The sequence below is a fragment of the Acipenser ruthenus genome, chromosome 3 (assembly GCF_902713425.1).
Source record: "Acipenser ruthenus chromosome 3, fAciRut3.2 maternal haplotype, whole genome shotgun sequence".
Taxonomy (NCBI): domain Eukaryota; kingdom Metazoa; phylum Chordata; class Actinopteri; order Acipenseriformes; family Acipenseridae; genus Acipenser; species Acipenser ruthenus.
Window position 1 is genome coordinate 85,882,754 of NC_081191.1, and position 23,232 is coordinate 85,905,985.

The window sequence follows — 23,232 nt, forward strand, 5'->3', positions numbered from 1 at the left end:
CTTCCTCTTTTGCATCGAACCTGCAAATGCGAGTGATGCGACCTGGCAAGGTTTGGTGTTCGTCTTCTCTTTCAGGGAACCAGGATTACGCTAAGTAACCTAACGTTCCCTTTCAATTTGAAGACGACCACCAACCAATACTTTCGGGACAAGTATATGAAAGCCGTCATTTAAAAATGAATCAATTTCGACACACTACAAAGTTTGCTTGATCATGCCGTCAGTGCTTCAAACTTGAAGGGAATACATGCATATGTGTCTCACACGCATAGGGCTGCATGTTTTAATTGAACCTGCAAACAAAATAAAATAAATGCGTTTCCAGCTGATGTATTGTCCTCACCTCTTGCAACGCTCGACTACATCTACAAGGGAAATTTGCTGGGCTGTCCTAACCTCAGTATTGCCTTGCATCTGCCTTGGACTGTGCCCGTCGCAGTAGCGTCAAGGGAGAGAAGCTTTTCTTGCCTGAACATTAATCAAAAACTATTTACTTTCTACAATGTCGCAGGAACGTTTGACTGGACTTGGGCAGATATCAATTGTTCACCAGATTTGCATAAAACTGGATTAAATCAGGTATAATTGCAGACTTTGCAGCTGCGAATGCACAAAGGTTAATTTCTAACTGAGCATTTTTTTTTTTTGCAATTGCTACAGTAAAATGCAATACACTGAATAGTGTCGTTGTTGCCCTGTTTGAAAGTCATGGCATCGTAGCGTAGGTAAAAATACGGGCCCCAGAATCGAGCATTGCATGGGGCCACCGCGGGACAAACGCTGCCACTGTTTACGTGATGAGTCACATTTTAGTTTTCGGATATCCCTTAACAATCAGAACTGTCCCTTGATCTGCACAGTAATTCTATCCAGAAAATGTGCCTTAACATATCCAGATTTTAAATCATTTCTATTACAAATAAATGCTAACTGTATATTTTTAGAAGTCACTTTAAAATATACTTTTAAGCTACACTTTTGCTAGATGAATACATTTTGAAATCAACAGCACGGGCAACCACCTAGTTTACTGTTTTATTTATTTATTTTTTGGGAATAAAGCTTAAATGTGAGCTTGGGAGTTCAAATACATAGCTATATCAATATTTAATAACTGGGGAGCAATTTTTCAAAGGGATCATCCAGTTGATATTTCCTGCAATAACCGGATGGTTATTACAGGAAACATGCACTCATTAACACCAGCAACAGAGCGCGACTGCAGCACAAGCTGTCAAACTGCATGGGGTAGTGTGTGATAAATGAGAATGTAATGCTTGGAAAAACCCTTCCGGATTGCCCTTGGGGTTTATGCAGCATCCCACCCCTTGGGTGGGCATTCAGTTATCAAATCACACACTACCCCATGCATTATTCTCCATTCTTAAAACATTGGTAAAGCCCTCAGTTTTGTGAGGTAGAATTAAATAAAGTACAATTGTCTTCAGATTCATTAGGCACTTCCATCTAACTTGCGGAAACAAAAATATACATTTGTTCGAATGAAGAGACCTTTCCTGTAAAAACAGGATTGTAGTTGTAGATCAGCGCTTTCGTTTCTTCTTCCATACTTGAAAATCTGTGAAAGTTTTTTCGAGCTGCAAAAACAAAAATGAAACAGATAATGATCATATTGATAAATATCAGATGAAAAGCACATTTCCAGTGAAGCAGTACTGTAAGGGTCGAATGTGCCAAAGTGGATTAAACAAAACTCAGTTTCGTGCAAAACTAGGGTTAGTTTTATTATTAATTCTTATAATTAAGGACGAGTGATAGCATTTCTTCTACCATATTCCACTGCCCTTGATTTACAGTAGCTTCCATATATGCACTTCAAGTTCTCATGTGCTTGTGGATTTCATGCCTTATTGCTGGTGTCGGTAGCTGCCTGCCAGCCTTTGCCTAGCCCTGTTTTAATATAATATTCAGGTTTGAATAATACCAGTGGTGGGTCGACTAATCTGATGAACAGCAACGACAAGCACTAGTTTTTTGGTGTTTTGCCTTTTGGGTTGTGAAAAAAAAAAAAAAGTATAATTTTCTTACCCATTGATGTTACATCCTAAAATATCGTTACAGAACAATTCAATTCAAGGAATAGGAAAGTTTTTTTTTTTTTTTTTGCAACATAGATAACTTTTTTTGTTTTTTTCCATATGGTTCATTGCAAGCTACAGGATCATGTACATACATGTTATTATTATTATTATTATTTATTTCTTAGCAGGCACCCTTATCCAGGGCGACTTACAATTGTTTCAAGATATCACAGTATTTTTTACATACAATTACATTATTTTTTTACATACAATTACCCATTTATACAGTTGGGTTTTTACTGGAGCAATCTAGGTAAAGTACCTTATTCTCAGGTTCGTTTGCCCCTTTTAAGCAGACCCAGACCCAGAAATTAAAAGTTTATCGCGGCTGTGCACTTTTATTACACAAAACTTTTCCTTAAACTATCTCACTGGACGGCTAAGCCGTTTACCAGTCACACAACACTTTGAACACACACACACATTTTTTTACAGCGGCTAGAGCATTAGCTGATATTATTTATTTATTTCTTCGCAGACGCCCTTATCCAGGGTGACTTACAATTGTTACAAGATATATCATTATTTTTACATACAATTATCCATTTATACAGTTGGATTTTTACTGGAGCAATCTAGGTAAAGTACCTTGTTCAAGGGTACAGCAGCAGTGTCCCCCACCTGGGATTGAACCCACGACCCTCTGGTCAAGAGTCCAGAGCCCTAACCACTACTCCATGCTGCTGCATGCGGACATGTATATACTTTTAACATGCCGCACACTATTTTTTATTGTTTTTTGTTTTTTTTTTAAATACATTTGTAATTGTACAACAGGATATATAAACACAACACACATCTTTCGTCTCAATTTCTTTTCGCCTTTACTCAAATATACAATACTTCTCATCACTGTAAAATTCCAAATGGATTGTCGGTCCATAATTTTTCTTTGTGGAACCATTTCCTGTAACTCAATCCACCTGAGGTATGCTGCCATTATGTCTAAATTTAAACCACCTCCAAGGAACGTGAATTAAAATTAGTAGTGCAATGTGATTACATTTCAATCTTTTAGGTTTAAGAAATGTTTAACCTAGGATTCATTTTAAACAATGATTACATATAAAACCTGGTTTAAAAGTTTTGTGCAACATGATTAAAAAATAATCCTTGATTTAATCTGGGTTAGTGGTTAATCCACGTTGGTGCATTCGACCCCAAGTGTCATAATTCCATGCAACAGTTCATTTATAGTCTTTATTAGCTAATCACTTTGTAAAACATTTACAAAGCATTACCACCCTGCTATCACTTACAGTAACTGAGACACACAATTGACCACTCCTACTTGAAACTTAGAGATTGATTAAAGATTATACCTTCATTTACAAAGAAATCAGCTATATAAAACGATGCCTTTACAGCTGATGGGGAATGAGAGATAACCGGTCTTGTCCACTCAAAGGGATTCTTTTCTGGGTGCCACTGTGTTCCATAAATTGGGTATTTATAGGCTGCATAAACAAAAACAACATCCTTTTCATGAAGTTGCACTCAGGTTTGTATTAGACATGTTGACAGATTTAAATTGAGCATGTGTTTAAAAGGCCATTCTTTTGCCCTTCAACTTGGAAACATTTTCATGACATCAGGTTTTTTGGAAAAGATTTAACTTCCAGAATGCTTATTTCCATCAAATCTGATGAAAATGATCAATTTACTGGAGATAACCGTCAGTGCTGAAGGCATATTCTAAATCAGCTTATGTTCTGTAATGTGTTAGTTTTATGAGCATTGTATAAGTCATGTGCTTGGAGTATTGGCTCCCCCAACAAAAAACAAAACAAACTCATTAAAACATCTCTTTTCAAGGGGCTCCTGAGTGGCGCATCCAGTAAAGGCGCTCTGCATGGAGTGCAGGATGTGCCCTATAGTCTGGACGTCGCGAATTTGAGTCCAGGCTATTCCTTTGCCGACCGAGGACGGGAGCTTCCAGGGGGCGGCGCTCAATTGGCCGAGCGCTGACTGGGGGGAGGGAGGGATAGGTCGGCCAGTGTCCTTGGCTCACCGTGCACCAGCGACCCCTGTAGTCTGGCCGGGCGCCTGCAGGCTTGCCTGTAAGCTACCCGAGAGCTGCGTTGTCCTCCGACTCTGTAGCTCTTGGGTGGCTGTAGTGTGAAAAAAAACGGTCGGCTGACGGCACACGCTTCGGAGGGCAGCGTGTGTTCGTCTTCGCCCTCCCGAGTCAGCGCAGGGGTGGTAGCGGTGAGCTGAGCATAATGAAATAATTGGCCATTCCAAATGGGGAAAAAATAATAAAAAATAATTGGCAACGACTACATTTATAAAAAAAAATAAATAAAAAAATAATCTCTTTTCATACATGAGTTCAAAACTAAACAGTGCAATATCAATGTTAATAAAACCAGATAACGTGAACATTCATCCTAAACATACAGTAACTGCTCCCATCACAGTAGCTCAGACTGATGTTTACATATAGTATGCCTCAGCCCAAACATATTGAACGCTCCCAGTTGCCCCCATTTACAGCAAAAGTGCGATGGCACACTTGACGATAATGTAATGGCAGTCAAACGTCACCTTTAAGAATATACAGCTAAGATGTATTATTTATCTCAAGCTGAACCTCACCACACTTACCCTGAATGAAAGGGAAAAAAAATATTGGTACGTGTAAAAGATCAAGAAACAAAATAACCTGTATTCTGTGTGGAAACTTCCTTAGTTTGTTTCTTACATATCCACATACACTTTCAACATACTCTTACCTTCCATCGTAGATATAAACTCCAAATTGACTTTGTTAGTTGTCAAAACTCTGTAGAAATTTCGCAGTTTATCATTCATATAGAAACTCTGGAATGGAAAGCAAGACAAAAGAGTTTCGTTAAACATGAGGATACATAACCGAGTGAAGAAATATCTAGTACTCTTTCGGTAAACCTTAACTTCAAAACATGCTTCCATTAAAAAACAAGCTTGTTCTTATTTTGTTTATGCATCACAGAACTCGATAACTTCCAAACAGCCCTCCTGCCTATTAGTTTTCACTACCCTCAATAAGATCAATTAAAAGAGAGTGGAACACAACAATACAACATATTTCAAATTGTTACTGTATTTGAAAAAATGCAATGCATTTAACATGAATACAAATAATGCTGTGTTGAGGCACAAAGGGGTTGTTTTGATATAACTATAACATACCGAGATAAGCCACTGTTGGATTTGTTTTAGAACATTTAACATTATCTAGATTACATGAACCACTGACTTACTTTTATTTCACAAACTAATCGCTAAACTACTCACACATGCAATTTTATAGTCTGAAATGGATTCTACTAAGGGATACAGCTAATATTACAGTTAGGCGGATCATTTAGAAAAAAATATAAGTGACCATTTGTGAATGGTCATAAATTCGTAAAAATAATGTGTAAAAAATAATGTAATTGTATGTAAAAATAATGTGATATCTTGTAACAATTGTAAGTCACCCTGGATAAGGGCGTCTGCTAAGACATAAATAATTTGAAAAGCACATTTTCACAGGGAAGCTAATTTTGACTTTATCAGACTTGTTCTTGGAGACATACTTAAAGGAAAGGGTTATGACTAAACAGAAAGCATACGATAGGAATATTAGTCTACTGTATTTATAGCTATTAACAAATAAAACTTCAAAAATCAGCAGAAAATCTTATATCAAATGTTTATTGTATGAAGAAAATAATACAATTGATTGCTTAGATTGTCTCTGCTGACTTTGCAATTACTGTGCTAAAAAACTCAAAAGTCCTTCTGATATATATGTGTCTATTTCTAGATACTGTGACTTTTTTTCTTTTTCTAGGAATAGCCAAGTATACAAGACAACAGTGTCTGACTTTTGTAGAACATTATAGATGATGAAAGGGTAGATTCCTATGCCATTTGATTACTGTAGACTGTGTACATTGTAGCAGATATTTACTTAATTTAGTTTTCTAGGGAATTAATCCCAACTACTAATTTTATTTTAACTTGTATTCCAATTATTGCCCCAAATGGAAATAATCGCAATAGGAATACACAAACAATGGACTCTATAGAGTAATATCCATTGAGTTCAGATCCATCAAACCTGGTGAAAATTTAACATCGATACAATATTAGACTGGATTAGTGTGTAGTAACAGATAAAAAACAAACGCAGACACTGGTTTAAAAGTATAACTACATAAATTTATTAACAGCATAAAATAGAGAATTCCGAAATACTAGTGGTCAAACTAGCTTAATGTGACAAGAAAGGAGTCAGTATTGCATATCACACCTGAATTTGTACCATACGTTTACACAAGTCAAAAATACTTTCATATAACCTTTGAATTCAGAATACGTAATAACTTGGATTAATATAGCCTACATTTCAACAAACATTATTTAGATAAGGTATCAGGTGCTTAATATGAAAAGTAGAGTTTTGTGACAGAGAGTGAATGAATCCTAGTCAATAATCTCCCTCCCGACCTGTGAGGGCGCTGTATAACAGGAACAGTGTGCCCCGGACTGGATGGTTTGGCAGTTAATTCCAGGGTCAGTCGGAAGTTGGCCATCCAGAAAGGGGGCAGAGTCACAATACCAGATGTCATCGCCTTAATGAATTGGAGGATACGCGATTCCAATCGCTACTGAAGAGGGCGTGACTGAAGGTATATCGGGATGTGGCCAAGCAATCTGTTCCTTTGTTATGGCTAAGAAAAGACCTGTAAAGGACGTGCGAGTGTGATTTAACCGTGAGTTTTTTCGTGTTGTTTTTGTCTGTCTATTAATGATTGCATTTGTCATTGTTAGACAGATAAACTATCCGGGAGCTGTCGCTAAAAGCCAGCACCAACCCTGCACTACACCACTGTTTCACCCTCTACTGTATAATTCATTTATTCCGGGACTGAACCCAGTGGGTTTTAACTGTGCCATACACATCATTGTGAAGGACCAGTTACTATTATTTGCAGCACAAATAAAAGTGTTTTTTCACTGTGAACTGTGTTGTGTTTGTTATTACTGAGCACTGCATTACCTCTATACCTGCGCACTGCAAACCACTTTGCCACAAGTTTATATTTAATAGTTACGTGACAAGGTTCTCAGTGTTGCAGGGAGCAGGGATCTGATCTCATTAGTTAGCTGCAGATGGATGTCTTATGGCGACGTCAGTAGCAGGAGGTTCAAACAGAACCGCAATCTTGCAAGCAGGAACAGGATACTTTAGTTGATGCACAGCCATTTGGAGATACAAGACCACGAGTACCCAATTCTTATGGATCTCGGGAGGTGCACTCATGTACTTGAGTGGAGAAACATCAGTTTCTAAAACAAAGTACTTGATCTCGCTCACATTTCTTTAACAGCTTTAATTGTGTTGACCAGTAGGCAGGCAGTCTCAAATAAACAGGCAGGCATGTTCCTTGAAGTGATCACGTCTTTGATGGATAAGAGAACATCTCAGATGAATGAGAAAGCACCTCTTGGATGGGAAAGAGTACCCTTAGGTGGAAGAGAGCACATAGAATATAGGACAAACACAAGCGTAAATGCATTTAGGATAACCAATCAGAGAAGCTCTTGGCAACCTCTTAGGATTGGTTAATTCGATAAAAAGGATGAACGTACCTCCATCGGACTCTGTGTTAGGAGGATTTCAAATAAGATGGTATTTATGACATACCATAAAACAACAACTCAAATTAGCATTCTTACAAGCATTGAGGAAAGCATGGTTAAAACCAAAACTCTCATAGCAAGATAACTCTTTCAGAGTACTTTGGAATTAACTACGGATTTTAGTTTCATTTTAACCATGAAATATGTGTTCGGTACATACTAAACATTTTCGTGTTTGTAGTAAAATAACTGTATATAACAAATATCTTTTTTAGATGATGGAAAACACATGCTACACATGAGGAATGACGGCTGTATTCATGTTATTTTTTTGAAAAGTGATTTAACATTGGATAGAAAAAACTGTTAGTTCCAAAAATGCAAGCACTGCTGTGATAGATGAAAGCTGGCTATATACTCTGGGTATATAGATACTTGCACTGCATTGACTCCGAGCAAGCAAGAAATAATAGCAGCTTCATTGAGCAATGGCTGGCCAGCAGCACAAGGCTGTACAAACAAGTCCTTTGACCTCCAGCCCTGACATGAAAGACGTTTGCCCTTCGGGGAGTCCACTGGGGTGTAAAACGAGTTAAACAGGTTTTTGCTTAGAAAATACAGCTGGTTTATGAGGGGGTCATAAAGCTAGTTTTGAAGGGGACCAGAAGGAGCCAGGCTCTAAGACTTCAGAGAGATCCAAAGAGATAATGCCACTGGGATCAAAGGGTCTCAGGCAAAACTGAGAGATAGGAACAAGAAAGATGACAAAAACCAGATGTATGGACCTTTGTGGCACCAGGGGTCTGAAGAATGCACTGAGTTCAGAGGTCTTCACACTAGATCACACACACACACTCACACTAAATGAAATATATGGTAACAGGATAATGAGTTGTACCTTTTCTATTGGTTAAGTGTCAGAGAAAGAGGAGGAGAGAGACACCTATGCAGAAGGGTATTTAATGTCATGCAACAATTGTAAGAATGAGTATTCTGTTTGTCCTGTACCTGGGACCAGACTCCCTGCATATTTCAATAAACCTAACAACTGATTGAAGAAAAGGACTCTGTGCAGTTTCTTGAACCTACTTACTCACCATCCTTTTTTTTAAGTTACATCATTAGACATCAAATTTCTCTTATCTCCGTCCATTGAGACTATTACCAAAGTGTACTGTCCGTTTTATCCACTAAATGTCGCTGTTGCCCATTAACCCTTAAAATGCCAGTCCTTTCAATTTCCTGGTTCCAGAAAGTCTCTTTCCAGTATAATAAATTAATCAAGTCCCTTTGAAGCTTGGAGAGGGTGACATTTTCTTGTGATCTGTTTCTTTCTTTACATAAACAAATACAAGTTAAGTGTTTGAAGATTTTGGACTATGAAACACAGAATGGCTTTTTAGTAGTAGGTTTCATTAAGATCAATTCTAAATTAAATATAAAGCTCCAAAATATCATTACAACATCATACAGTACCTTGACAGAGACACTCCAGTGGTGGGAGTTCACTGTTATGGGCTCAGTGGCCAGTGCTTTTAGCACGTCTTCAGGGACATTCTTGAACAGTCTGCTATCCTTGGCATCTAGATCAATAAGAACAAGGAAATCAGGTGTGTTGTCCAATGAGATTACCAGTAGTTCCTCTTCTATTTCCTGTATGAAATGATGGTGCTTCCATAATCATTACAAAGTATAGGTATAGCATTCCGATCAACTGATTGACTTGACACCCCTCCCTGCAGTGGTAGAGATTTTTTGTTGGAAAACATGGAACAAGTATTGAATAGCAGTTTGCTACGCATGAGGAATGACGGCTGTATTCATGTTATTTTTCTGAAAAGTGATTTAACATTGGATAGAAAAAACTGTTAGTTCCAAAAATGCAAGCACTGCTGTGATAGATGAAGGCTGCAATATGGTAGAGAAGTTAAGATTCATTTGTGTCAAAGCAAATGGCTGGCCAGCAGAACACGGCTGTACAAACAAGTCCTTTGATCTCCAGCCCTGACATGAAAGAAGTTTGCCCTTCGGGAGTCCACTGGGTTATAAAACTAGTTAACAGGTTTTTGTTTAGAAAATACAGCTGGTTTATGACGGGGTCATAAAGCTAGTTTTCAAGGGGGACCGAAGAGCCAAAAAGAGATAATGAAACTGGGATCAAAGTGTCTTAGGCAAATCGGAGAGATAGGAACAAGGAAGATGCCAAAAACCAGATGTATGGACCTTTGTGACACCAGGGTCTGAAGAAAGCACTGAGTTCAGAGATCTTCACACTAGAACACACACACACACACACACACACACACACACACATAATGATAATGAGTTGTACCTTTTCTATTGGTTAAGTGTCAGAGAAAGAGGAGGGGAGAGACACCTATGCAGAAGGGTATTTAATGTCATGCAACAATTGTAAGAACGAGTATTCTGTGTCCTGTACCTGGGACCAGACTCCCTGCATATTTCAATAAACCTAACAACTGACTGAAGAAAAGGACTCTGTGCAGTTTCTTGAATCTACTTACTCACCATCCTTTTTTTAAGTTACATCATTTTTAAATAACACAAAATCAAGAAAATTCTAAAACATATTAGAAGACAACAAACACTGCGGGTAATGGATCTGTAAATCTTTAAATAGAGAAATAGAAGGGATAAGTGCATAACACATATTTTCATTTGTCGCAGTGAGATCTGGACATAATTCCAAAGTCTTATAAATATCTTGTTATCTTCTTTACAGCTCACGTAGATATGATGTCATGTTATCATTACTCATGGTCTCCCATCACTCCCACATACTAATATTATTAACTTGCTTTCTTGATGATGGTTTTTTCTACAATTTTCTTATTAATTTAAGTTGCTGATTCACTGAATTTAATATTAAAAGACAGAGTGCATTTATTGCTTTAAAATAGTCATTTTAATGGCCAATTAAAAACATAGTTGACCTAAATCACAGTTAGGGATTGCCAACAGTAAACTAATTTCCAGTGTAAATAATTGTTAGGTTTGAGAATATACCTGGCATAAAATCCAATGGAAGTGAAACATTTGAGGTATTAGTTGCTGTCAGGATGAGTTCTCCACTGGTAAGATATGTAAGTTCCTCAAATCCCAAACAGGTGCCCCAGACAGGGAAGAAGTCGCCTTGATCATTCGCCTAAAAAATGAAGAACACACTGCTAGATTGGCTAGCCCCCATTTTGTGTGTATCCTTTAGGGACGTTGTTTTCAATTAAGAAGACAGACATGCACAGAGCTTATCTTTTGCTTCCTTGCCTTTTTTGTCGATATAACCTCTCCTCAATCCAGAATGCTTTACTTGTCTTGCCAAATTGGCAGCTTGCAGTACAAAACCTGCAACTGCCCAAAATGTACAAAATGTGATCTCACAAGTGCCCTTGTCAAATCCACAAGTTACACCACGTTTGGGACAATCTGCTTCATTATACACTTCTTTCACACAGAGAGACATGCTTATTATACGGGCCAGGTTACTTAACAAAATGTACAGCAGATTGAAGTTCCAACAGGTCTGAAAGGACGGCTAACAAGTATTTGATTTGGCCCACAAGTACAGCCAACTGTATTGTCCCGTAAAAGGAGTTCTCCTTCATTGTACACATGACACTATGGGGGTTATGCAAGTTTAGGCACAAGATTAATAATTTTGGATGCAAAATTCAAATTGCACTGCACCCTATGCAAGCGTAAGAGCAATGCAAATTATTCAACACGCACAAATATGATAATGAGGGTCTCATTGAGCACATCGGTCTATATAGCGGGAGCTCTTGCAGAGTTTGGAGTACGGTGAGCAGTAATCGCTGTGGAGCACGAAAATACAAACCAAAAAAATGTCAGAGGAAGGACAGCAAAGTCTTCTTGGCGCACGGAAAAGAAAGGTTTCCTGAGAAGGAGCTGAGAGTCCTTACGGCTGAGGTCACTCAGCATGAAGCTGAGTTGTTTGGGAAAGCCTCAGCCAACATCAGTTAAGCTAGTATCCTTAGAAAAGTGTATGCATTGGCCTGCCCTTTTTAGCATGACATCCAGAAATGTGCCTAGCACTCTGGAAAAGGTGGATTGGACTATCCCTCCAGACATTCTAACCACAGGCTAAGTAGTACAGAGAACACAGCACTTTCAATTCAGCTATTAGGTCTACAATGACCTGCGGAATGAGACGATAACGCTTTAGCGCCACAACCTCCGGCATCCCAAACAAAGTGACCCTGGGATTCTTGCTTGTTTGTGTTCCTGCCTCTCCTCAACAAGACCCAAGTGTACCACAGCAGCCATCCTGAAGCCAATGACAGGTTTCTGCAGGTGTGTGCTTTTATACAGCTCAGTTACTTGCTTCTACTATGGTTTGCACCTTGGAGGGTCAGCAATTGCCTAAGTGCAAAATCCTTACATCACATAATACTTCCACCTCCTTAGTATCCAGATCCCGCCCAATATCCCGCCCATACTCTTCATCTGAATGCATTTCAATATAATTGTAATGGAATGATGATGGCAAAGTGCAAATTTGATAGCGTCTGCAGAATGTCAGATGAACACCATTCTTTACATACACTGCATTCTTTTAGCAGCTGGTAAAATCAGACTTTATGGCTGCTAAACACGATTCAAAGCAGCATTATGGGGGGTTTGCACCCACAAATCATTTTGCTCACATCCTTACATCACCCCCTATATGTCAGCAAAAGCATTTCTGGCATGGGCAATAAATGGCCTTATTGCAAGACACCCTTGAAATGCAGTAGTCACACATGATTCAAACCTATATGATTTAAAAAAGGTGCATATGCCACTTTAAAATCCCATGAGACAGAAATACATTTTTCATTCAAACCAATGTCCACAAATACAGCACTAGAAAGTTTAGTTTACACACAGCACACATACCTTTAAGGCTAGTCTGTAAAAAACACTTGCAGCTTTAGCATACCCTGAAGAACTTAAATTGACACCTCCTCCGGGAAACAGAACTCTGTAAGAAACAATTTTCAGTTATTTTTTTTCCCCCCATCATTCCTGTCTTCTGCGTGTCCTTTCCGGATACTCATGAAACATTTTAATAAAATGTATGCTTTTTCCTAGATTCATGAAAATATTAAATACAGTACATTTAACATACCCATTTAAAGAATTGAAAAGTTGTTCATATTCTTCTTCTGACTGGCTTATTCTGTGGGGAAAACAAGAAACAAAAGTTACAAAATAATGACATTTTATGAAAGCATTCCAAAAAAAAAAAACTAAACATTGTCAGCATTTTCTTTTAAAGCAAGAAAACATATCATGCATTCCTAGTTTCAAGTCCACTCAAGTAAGTCTTTGTGTGTATGTTCCTAAAAGGGAGCAAATTATTCTCTGAAAATCTTATATCAAGTGCTGGTCTACAAACTTCAAATAAGTGTTTAAAATGATACTAAATATAATGAAAACCTGGAAAAAATATAAATCCTTGATTTTGATATGATTGTGGACAATAAATGTTTATATATGTTAAAATGACTATTTAATGTGCAAGGTTTGCATAACTTATAAACAACCACTGATTTATTACCTTATTGGTACCACTCTTGCTCCAGCAGACTCCAAGAGCTTTACATATGAAGCAGCAATATAAGACTTTCCTGAAGACTGATATTCTTGTGCCAAAACACCTAGCAAATGATCATAGATACAAGAAAGGATTTACAAGAAAAAATAAATACATAAATAAATACAATTTTAAAAATAATTAAAAAAATAATAAAAACAAAATCACTAAAATATGTGCTGAGAATTTGAGATATACAAGAAAATGTAGGCTTCTCTGTGTGCTGAAGCTGGAGTAAACTGTATTACAGCAAAATACATCTTTGAAGATTTAGAGGGAAAGAGAAACAGTTCAAGCACATTTACACAAACACATCAGTTAAAAAGCTATAAATGTTTATCTAAATTCCATAGGTTTAATCTAGTGTAGCAAGGCAGGGAGGGGGTTAAAAATCATCCCTGCCAAAGACATGTGAGAATGTGGCTGTTCCTAAATGAGATCATTGGTGTCAATTGGGAACAGCCACATCATATAAATAGAGAGCTTGAAGCTCCATTAAGAGAGAGATCACCAGGGAGCTGGGAAGAAAGAAAGAAAGAAAGAAAGAAAGAAAGAAAGAAAGAAAGAAAGAAAGAAAGAAAGAAAGAAAGAAAGAAAGAAAGAAAGAAATTAATTGTGTGAACCATAGTGTTTTGGTTAAAATTGTGTGTAGAAGTGTTTGTGACTGGTAAAGTGTGTCAGGTTAGGGCAAAGTAGTGTTTAGTTAGTGCTGTTAATTTAGTTTATTTCTGTATTATTAAAAGTGTGTGTCAGCGCTAAACCTGCAATTCCTGTGTTGGGCTAAGGTTTTAAAGGGGTGAACGAACTGTGTGTGAGTGCAGTTCTGTTACACTCACAATGGAAATAAGACTCCTATAGCAATTGGTTCCACTACAGCAAGGGTCAGCAACCTTTTTTGTGTATGAGACAAACTGAATGGAAATTTAGAGCAAGTGGTCTGCAAAGAGCCAATCATAAACACACAAATTATAATAATAAATTAAATTGATTATTGTACTTACAAAAATTTTGTTTGTGGGTGTATATCTGTGAATTACTTGGACGCGAGAGCCATATTTGCTTACTTGAAGAGCCAGGCATGGCTCGGAAGCCATAGGTTGCCAACCCCTGAACAAGGGTGTGGTGCTACTAAACTAAAGAACACCGAAGGCCACATTAAAGTGAGAATGACAGGGTTTTCTTTTTTTATTATTATTCTGAAGGATGTGCTTTTCTTAGTAGAAAAGTGAAGGACAGGTTTATTAAAAAAGCTGTCCTTCACACTTTTCCATGCCTGTAAATCGGGGCGTGGGTATCCGCTGACAGAAGAGGAGACCGGAGATGCGTTTGCAATGCCACACAGGCATCTGGGATTGATTTATTTACACAGTTATGGCAACACAATTCCAGCTGGTTGCTGCTAGGGAACCAGCAATAGTAATAGCTAGGGTGGAGTTGTTGAGGAGACCATGTGGCCACAAATCCATAACAAAAATGGAGCGCACACAGTTTTACAAAGGTCAGGTTTGTAAAAACAGGTCACTCAGCACTGCTCCCACTATAGGGACTCAGTATACTTTGTTGGGATTAAAATCCCCTAAACTCCAAGTTACATTGCTGAATTGCTTACACGTTACACACCTGTCCGTAATCTATGTTCTTCATCCTCAGGTTTATTGGCAATACCCAAAACTAAGCTTCGCTCCATGGGCAATAGGGCTTTTTGCCACTATGCGCCCAAACTTTGGAACAACCTTCCTCAATCTATCAGGGATGCAAAGACCGTTGATGCTTTTAAAAAACAGTTAAAGACACACTTTTACGATCAGGCATTTTTATCATGATCTGGTTTTTGATTTGTGTAATTTCTTATGTATACTCTTAATATGCTGTATGTATAGATGGTTCTCTGTGTTTTTATAGCGCTTTGAGATGTGTGCATTTAGGCGCTTTATAAAATAAAGATTATTATTATAAACTATTTTCTGTTCTTTAAAACCATGACCCAGGTTCCACTCCCACACAATTTCCGACTGCCATTCCCTGTAAACACACACTGCCTGCAGCCTGTCTCAGCACAGAATATTTACAAATGATAGTAACAAAAAAAACTAAAGAAAAACAAACAAATACAAAACACAGAGGCACTGGGTGTGAGTTGAAAAGCCCGAATTGTCCCATTACATGGATTCAAATGGTAACCCTAGCCAGACAATACTCAAAGTACTGTCTCTATACAGTACAAACCTAAGAAGTCACATTACCTCAATATAGGAATAAGACTGCAACTATACGTAAGATGCAGTCAGAATCCGGCCAATGTGCAATACATAATGCTACCGTAAAAAACTGTACTGTGTACAATGACTAAATCATTGACTACCAGTATCAACGATCACAGCCAACAGCAGTATAGTATGTAAATGTGAATACATACCCTTAGCAAAAATACTGAATATTGTTTTTTTTTTTTTTTTTTTTTAATGACATAGTACTGGATATGGCTATGATGTAGTACTACTAAAAAATATTCTACTAACACTGCAGCAGCTTGCACTGGCGTTTTCTTTTCTTTTTTTTTTTTGATATTTGTATACAGAAATGGACAGATCTGAATGCACAATATCCATGTGTTGCCTTACAGCCTTGTACATACCGTTTTATATAACATATTATACAGATTTAGAATTATAAATTATATTGTAATTTGTTGTACTTGACACTGCAGTTATTATCATATGACCAGCACATGATGCGTTTGTTTAGTTTCATTTCGTTTTTCCTCACGATTGTGTGGGAGCTCAGAGTGTTAAACAACAGGAATTAACTAGCGAATTACAGTTTCGAGTTTCTATACTCTAAGGGTAATAAGTGTAATATAGTAGAATCTAAATGTTCAATTCAGTTCTACTCACCAATAATAGGTCTGTCGTTCCTTGCTTCCGCGTTGCACACCATTAAGACAGTATTGCAAAAAACAAGCAGTGCTGCACAACGTAAGGGGTTCATTTCTTCTTCGGGATTAGTATTTTAAAATTTAGAGCTTCTGCTAAAAAAACGGTTTAGGCTGGAACAATTTAACTTCGAGACAATGGCAGACTTCTAGTCAAAACGTTTAAATAAATATCTTGAAGTCTACACAATCAAAATATAGCAATGTGTGTTATTCCCCTGTATCTATGACGCTGCGCTCAGTATGGGAACAGTAGTTTTTATATACGACTCGAGTAAGGTTACGTACTACGGAAGCGTATAGCTGCCCTATAGCAGACCGCGCTAAACAGTTCCGTATATCACCTGACTAAGGAGATGGTCATAAGATCAATTCATTGAATTAAATACTGCACGGTTTTTATGAACAAATGAGATATTGCAATCCCGCGCCCAAATTTCGTTTTCAGATTGATTGTTTTAACAAGCTAATATGGATGATTCAGACGACTGGCAAAAGTAAACAATTATTATTATTATTATTATTATTATTATTATTATTATTATTATTATTATAATTATTATTATAATTATTATTATTATTATATTTTTGTTAGGTTGTAATATCCCTAGATTAAAGTAATGAAAACATCATTATTTAACTGTGCAAGTTTTATGTGATCAGAGGCGGATCCAGACTTTAATGGGGGGCGGTGATACCTGATACGAAACATACCCCTAAAGTAAACAATATTTGTGATGTTCAATGTATTATTACGGATGTAGTTGCTAAGCACCCTGGCTCATGCCACGACTAAATTATCGTGGAGCACAGTGCCTTGTTCAGAAAATTCGAACGGGGGCTTTTAAGTGGAGCCTGGGTAATTTTAGAATATTGTAGCGATCCTGGCATTTATGTTTTGTACTGTATTCCTACTGTGTTTGTGTACTGTAATTCCTGCTGTATTGTGTCCCCTTCCCACAATCCCACCGTTGCTGGTTAACCCTGTCTCAGTGTCTATGTAGCCTGCGCGTGTAGTGCCTTCTGTGCGTGTGTGTGTGTTAAATCAATAAAAAAGGATTTGAAGAACAGTAACCAACGTGCCTTTTCCGTTTTCTGCCTGTTTGCTGAAACGCTACAATATATATAATTAACACGACTATTCGAAAACATATGTAACAAATGCATATTAATGTTTAACATTTGTATTGTGTATTGTATTAGGGCAGCAGTGTGGAGTAGTGGTTAGGGCTCTGGACTCTTGACTGGAGGATTGTGGGTTCAATCCCTGGTAGGGGACACTGCTGCTGTACCCTTGAGCAAGGTACTTTACCTAGATTGCTCCAGTAAAAACCCAACTGTATAAATGGGTAATTGTATGTAAAAATAATGTGATATCTTGTAACAATTGTAGGTCACCCTGGATAAGGGCGTCTGCTAAGAAATAAATAATAATAATAATAATAATAATTATGATTTTTTAAACATTCAGATACTGCATGTAAAGAATATAATAATTAATATTGCATCACAGCACATTGTGATATTGAAATAAATTAAGGATTTTTTATAGGCACGCGGTATTATTATTATTATTATTATTATTATTATTATTATTATTATTATTATTATTATTTTATTATTCCTTTCTTTTTACAATTGTTGCGACCACATGTGCGCTGCCTCGTTGTTTTCCAGTTCAATGGAAGTCCAGACTATTGAAATGTGACTAATTGGCTTGTTAGTTTCAGTTAAATCACCCATATGCAGGAGTCGCAAAGGGCGAGTCGGATAAATTAAGCAGCCCATATTGAAAATCGAGACGTTTAAATTAGGTGGCAAAAAAACTCGCAGTGCAAATGCATTCCAAAATACGCAAGAAAATCTGTCCCGGGAGATGTCCAGGAGTTGACAGGCAGGCCCACCGAGAGGGCGGGGAGGACGGGGAAATTTCCACGGGGCCCAACGTTTCGAAGAGGGTCCAACGCCCCGAAGGGGGGCCCTGATGAAGGGGGAACTTTTTTAAAAAAATATATATAAAATATTTTAAAACAACTAGCCCTGCACAAGACCCTTTGCGTTCCCACCACCACATTAAAAAGAAAAACTCCAGTACTGAGCCGATGTGCTTCTGTTGTGTAATGATTGTGTATCCAGGCGCTGTCAAACACTTCCTTTCACACAATGATTTGAACTTTCGCATTTCATATTTTACTACACCAAAAAGCTAAAAAAAAAAAAAAAAAAAAGGCATAGCAATTTTATGTATTTTTTTTAAAGACTTAGAACCCTAAAGTTGCACAATATATACCACAGTATGAATTTGAATACTGTAAATAACTTAAACATAACTACTTTGAGAAAAAGTAAACTACCCTGCTGCAGATTTTAATTGAGATATTGAAACTTCTACGCGTCGTTGACAGTTGATGAGATTCTGGGATCAATAAGCTAACCAAACGAGCAAGAACGGCTGAATGGCCTCCTCTCGTTTGTAAACTTTCTTTTGTTCTTATGTTCTTAGTTTCCTTCAAACCCATTATCAGAATACTGTATCGGTTGAAATGATCTTCCTCAGACACTGCTAAGATTGCAAGTATCATTGCTTGGTTTAGAAGCTTGGTTTAGACTACAGTATACTACAAAGTCGGGATGAATGTAATAACATATCAGTAAATTAAGTACAAACTTTTGGGTAGCTGTCGTTTTCCACTGTAGCACTCCTAGATTAACAGCAGATGGCACTATAGCCTGTATCACGGCATTCTGTCACAGACGACACGGAGCACAATTAAACCACAACCTTGGTTAAACACGTTTAAAAATGTTTTTAAAAGCTGTATAAACTGTTCCAAACATAAACCCTTTTCTGTGCCATTCTGTGCAGACTAACCAATATAATCAAGGAAAGAGATATGCCACATGGATATTCAGATGAGTGATGATGATGATGCACAGTTTAATTTCTCCCACCTTTTGCAATTACATGATGGGTCGCTGGCCAGATACAAGACCATAAATCAAGGGCATATCATTCTAATTCAGGGTATTGGGAAACACAGCATTCCAGTATTGTCGGGGTAGGCAGGGTTTGTATGCAAGTGTCTGCACTAATCATTAATTCTACCTGTTGTCGGTCAGGCAGCCCTGAAACAAAGGATAAAGGTAGGTCACGTGGTTTAGCGCCCATGTATTACATTGACTGCTGTATTTCTTGATAGTCTCTAATTAAGTGGCCACATCCTCTAAATATGGTGCCATTTCATTTCTGATCGAGAGGAACTGCCAGTGACCTAAGTGAAATAAGTCGTCAAGGTAAGGTAAAAATGTCCTTCTCCTCCTTCTTTTTCTCCAAACGTATTTTTTTTTTTTTTGCAGACCCCAGGCATTTTTATCCACGCATATGTATATTACAGGACATCCTAGTTTAATGACAATTAACTTATTTTGTCAACATGGAAATATACTAGGGAAAAAAAGTATACTGCGAGGACTCCCTTGGAAAGATAACTACACCGCTTTGACAGTTGTGCCTATTTGTTTGGTGGGGGCCAAGGTTGCCTCAATTGTTTCTTCTGACTTAGCTTGTGTTTTTGATATCTCTACTTTAAATGGCTGGGCACTTTTGATAACTTGCCGTTTTTTTATGACACTTCCAGTATGTTTTTGTTTCTGATTAAATATGCATCATACCTTAATTCTGTACGATCCCTTGCTGTGATTGGTGAGCATTGCATTCTTGTACTACCTCATTGCAAAACTCGGTAAAAAAATCGTGTACATTTCGTTTGATTTCTCTTTATTTGTGTCCAAATTCTGACCCTTTAATTCCACTTTTGGTCCCCAGCTACCATATTTTGTTTTCGAGTGTCACTTTTCTCGTGTAATTTACAGACGCTCCCTTATTCCCCTCTTTTGTATCGATTCTGTCTCCTGCAGCGCCCACGCCTGCGCCTGCGCTACTGCTCCAGCCGCACTGAGCTTTTCCAGACCGGCTCCATCCTACTGATTCAGCCCCTTCCGAGGCACCAACCATCCATCCATCAGCACAAACAGCCGGGGGGAGTGAGGGGGAATCGCAGACTGCTTTCCGAGGGGAAGTTCAGAACTAGACAGCCGGACAGAGACTCTTTTGCAACAGCCGCCTCGAGTCCGCAGACTGCACTGAGGAAGCTATGGAAAGAAAGGTAGGCAATTGTAACGGCATATTATTGCATTATTAATATTCTTCTTTCTCTTCATATTTCCCTCTCTAGTGAAATGCAGATATATTTTTGTCCACCATTACATGAGATCACGCCGCGTAGCCCAGCCCACCTTGACAAGGCTTGGCAATCTGCCAGCAAGAATCCTAGACTTTAGTTTTTTTTAGCTGAATCAGTCAATTTCAGACCAGCACAGAGGGGGAAAAAAAAGAAATACAACGGAAAACAACAGCAGTAGATATTCAAGCTAGTGATTCCAGTACAGACATTTTATTTTAAATATTGTATTTCTTTTCAGTAACAGTGTTATTAATATTTGATATAAGAATAGTCGAAGAAAAAAATGCTGTTTTAAAAACAGAAATCTCCCCCCCCCCTCCCCCCTTCTCGTTTATCTTTAGCATCCAGATATGAGGGGTTTGTTAACCTTGAGTATTTGAGAAATAGACACTTGCACCGCTACCTGTGCAAGGACACAGATCCTATCTTGCCATCGTGTTTGCTACAGTACAGTTTTTTTTCTCTGTGCTATGAATGAAAGTTCAGACCTGGTAAAAAGAAAAAAAGGGGGGGTATTGTTATTTATTGTTATTTATTATCTGTGGCTAGAGAGGATGTACCTGTGCATCCAAATGTGATGAAACTTAGTACATTCATTAAGACAAGTTATAGAGAGTATGGCAGTGGCTATTTTTCATTAGAGAAAAGGACTTTGGTATGTTTTAAAAAATTTTTTTTTTAAAAAAATGGCCCCATTTTACTCATGTGGTCGAATGCACTCTACTGGTAACAGTAAAAATGTTAAACATGTCACATGACAGAGGTCCTTTCTTCTCATAAGAACTAGACTCTGGGGATGTACACATGTGTCTGTCTATGTCTATGTATCTGTGTGTGTGTGTGTGTGTGTCACACAGAAAACTGCTTATCCAATTGTGACTAAACTTGATTATTCCTTACCAAGTTACGGGGATGTAGGGTTTTGATTGTATTGTTATACCAGGTACTTCATTTTTTTATTTACAACATCAGCAGAGGAAGTATGTTACTGAAATACTTGTCTCTCTAAATGTTACTAGTATTGTTACTTGATTGTTAAATACAGCATGTACTATCATATCTATCGTATATCTATCGTATATATTAAACTGCAGACAGGAAGCTTTTGATCCAGACCACTGGAAAATGAGAGGCACGATAAAAGTTGATTCTGGATAAAAACATTTGCTCTGCTCTGGAAATGTATTGATTAATTATGCATCCATTATTGGGATCCTGTGTGTCAGGTATATAAATCAATGTGTACCCTGCAGGACAACAGCAGGGCAGTGCAGTCATGTTTTTTGTATAGCATGTTTATACTGGGGGCCAGGGGGTTTACGCAGTGTTAAATGTTTAGAATTGTACCAAAACCTAACAAAAACAGCACGTCCCCAGGACAGTTTTTATCAGGCCCTCCAATTTTTTTTCAGATACAGGAGGTTCAGTCCGGGGTCAGACAATTGTTTTTATTTTTTTTTTCTGCTTGTATGCAGCATCCGTATCACATCAATTAAAATCAGACACCCCGTTGGAAAGAGTGAGGCATGCGGACGTCAGTTTGATATACCACTTGCAGATATAATGTCTTTTTTTAATGACTAGCAGCAATTTATGTTCCGCTAAACCACCTGCAAAATAATTAAAAACAAAAGCATGAGTAAAAGGACATGGCCTGTGTATTGACACTCCTGCTTTAAATAAGTAGCATAGTATACATTTTTTTTAATAATCAGTTACACGCTTCGTGATCTTAAAAGCACCATTAGCCTAAATATTTTATAGGGACTAGAAGTTTGTAATGTTTTCAGTGCATTCAACGCTGCAGTTTTGGTCCCTTAATGCATTATTGAGTGATGGGTTGAGTATAGACCTTATAGTTATTGAACACACTGTACATTTTTATTCAGTACACGCTGTATTGGGTACTGTTTGTTTGTTGTACTGGAAATGTAAAACATCCAGAATTATGCATATTATAGATAACTGAAATAAATAAATTGAAATAAATAACTTAAAGTACATACATTTGTGTGTTATTATTATCAGAAAAAGTATGCCTAGAACAGGTGTGTCATTAGCGGTGACCAGGTTTTATTGCATTTCCTGAAATACTGTATGACTGCCTCATGTAACAGGATGGTTTCTGAACCTGGAGACGTCTGTCGATTTCAAATTCCCTGATTACCAGCTGAGACACGGATCATTGATTTAAATAGATCATCAAATTCCAGGGCATCATTTAGAATTTTCATTAGTACGGAACATATTCGAAGATTCAGACAAACACTGCTTCAAATGTATTTGAAGGCAAAAATGACCATGTCCATATTCTTTCTAAACAGAATCACCATATCAGAATCACAAATATTGAACTATTTAAAGTATTTTTTATGATTAAAATACAATGTGATATTTATGAAACTGCTCTAGAGTTGTGTGGGCTTAGTTAATGAGACAATTGTATTAATGGTTTGATATGTTTTTTAAATGCAGTATCCATTATGTTTGATATATCTGTTTTCCAAAAGCAAATGCGAAATGAAATAAAAATCAATGCTTCTGAGAGCACTTTTCTGGGATGCACACGTAGGCTCCAGACAGTTCTTTTTTCTCTGTTTAACGTTAATCCGTAAAACAGTCAACCGCCTATAGAGCTAGAAGTTTCACTATTAATATGGCAGCAAGCAGGGGGAACTAAGAAAAAGTTTAAAGAAACATTGATCATTACTGAAGAGC

At 37.6% G+C, this 23,232-nt stretch overlaps 2 protein-coding genes across 4 annotated transcripts in view; one reads left to right on the plus strand and one right to left on the minus strand.

The window, feature by feature from the left end:
• Positions 1 to 1,026: 1,026 nt before the first annotated feature.
• On the minus strand, positions 1,027 to 16,571 carry ggh (gamma-glutamyl hydrolase (conjugase, folylpolygammaglutamyl hydrolase)). Of its 2 annotated transcripts, XM_034058409.3 has the most exons (9): positions 16,233 to 16,566; positions 13,303 to 13,402; positions 12,871 to 12,921; positions 12,639 to 12,723; positions 10,749 to 10,887; positions 9,198 to 9,304; positions 4,838 to 4,925; positions 3,425 to 3,559; positions 1,027 to 1,598 (listed from the first exon to the last, which is right to left on the minus strand). In XM_034058409.3, exons 1-9 carry the CDS (start codon positions 16,324 to 16,326, stop codon positions 1,468 to 1,470), a joined length of 930 nt encoding a protein of 309 aa, XP_033914300.3. In that variant the 5' UTR covers positions 16,327 to 16,566; the 3' UTR covers positions 1,027 to 1,467. The 2 variants fall into 2 exon arrangements, with proteins under 2 accessions (XP_033914300.3, XP_033914301.3); XM_034058410.3 differs by lacking the exon at positions 3,425 to 3,559 and having other exon boundaries at positions 16,233 to 16,571.
• A 3,638-nt stretch (positions 16,572 to 20,209) lies between these two features.
• LOC117394780 (SWI/SNF-related matrix-associated actin-dependent regulator of chromatin subfamily D member 3) overlaps positions 20,210 to 23,232 on the plus strand; it is an 88,115-nt gene continuing 85,092 nt past the window's right edge. For both annotated transcript variants that reach the window (XM_059018228.1, XM_059018221.1), the window contains exon 1: positions 20,210 to 20,436. Coding sequence is in view for 1 of the 2 variants with exons in the window: in XM_059018221.1 (XP_058874204.1) it covers positions 20,425 to 20,436 (12 nt within the window). In the remaining variant the exon portion in view is untranslated. The remainder of the gene's footprint in view (positions 20,437 to 23,232) is intronic.

Bases quoted from the DNA above. Each gene is read 5' to 3' on its own strand.
- ggh (XM_034058409.3), bottom strand. From the start codon at position 16,326: ATGAACCCCTTACGTTGTGCAGCACTGCTTGTTTTTTGCAATACTGTC. The intron at 12,724-12,870 runs GTATGTTAAATG...TGTTTCTTACAG, and splicing joins CTTTTCAATTCTTTAAATGG to AGTTCTGTTTCCCGGAGGAG. The intron at 9,305-10,748 runs GTATATTCTCAA...TTATTGATCTAG, and splicing joins TCCATTGGATTTTATGCCAG to ATGCCAAGGATAGCAGACTG.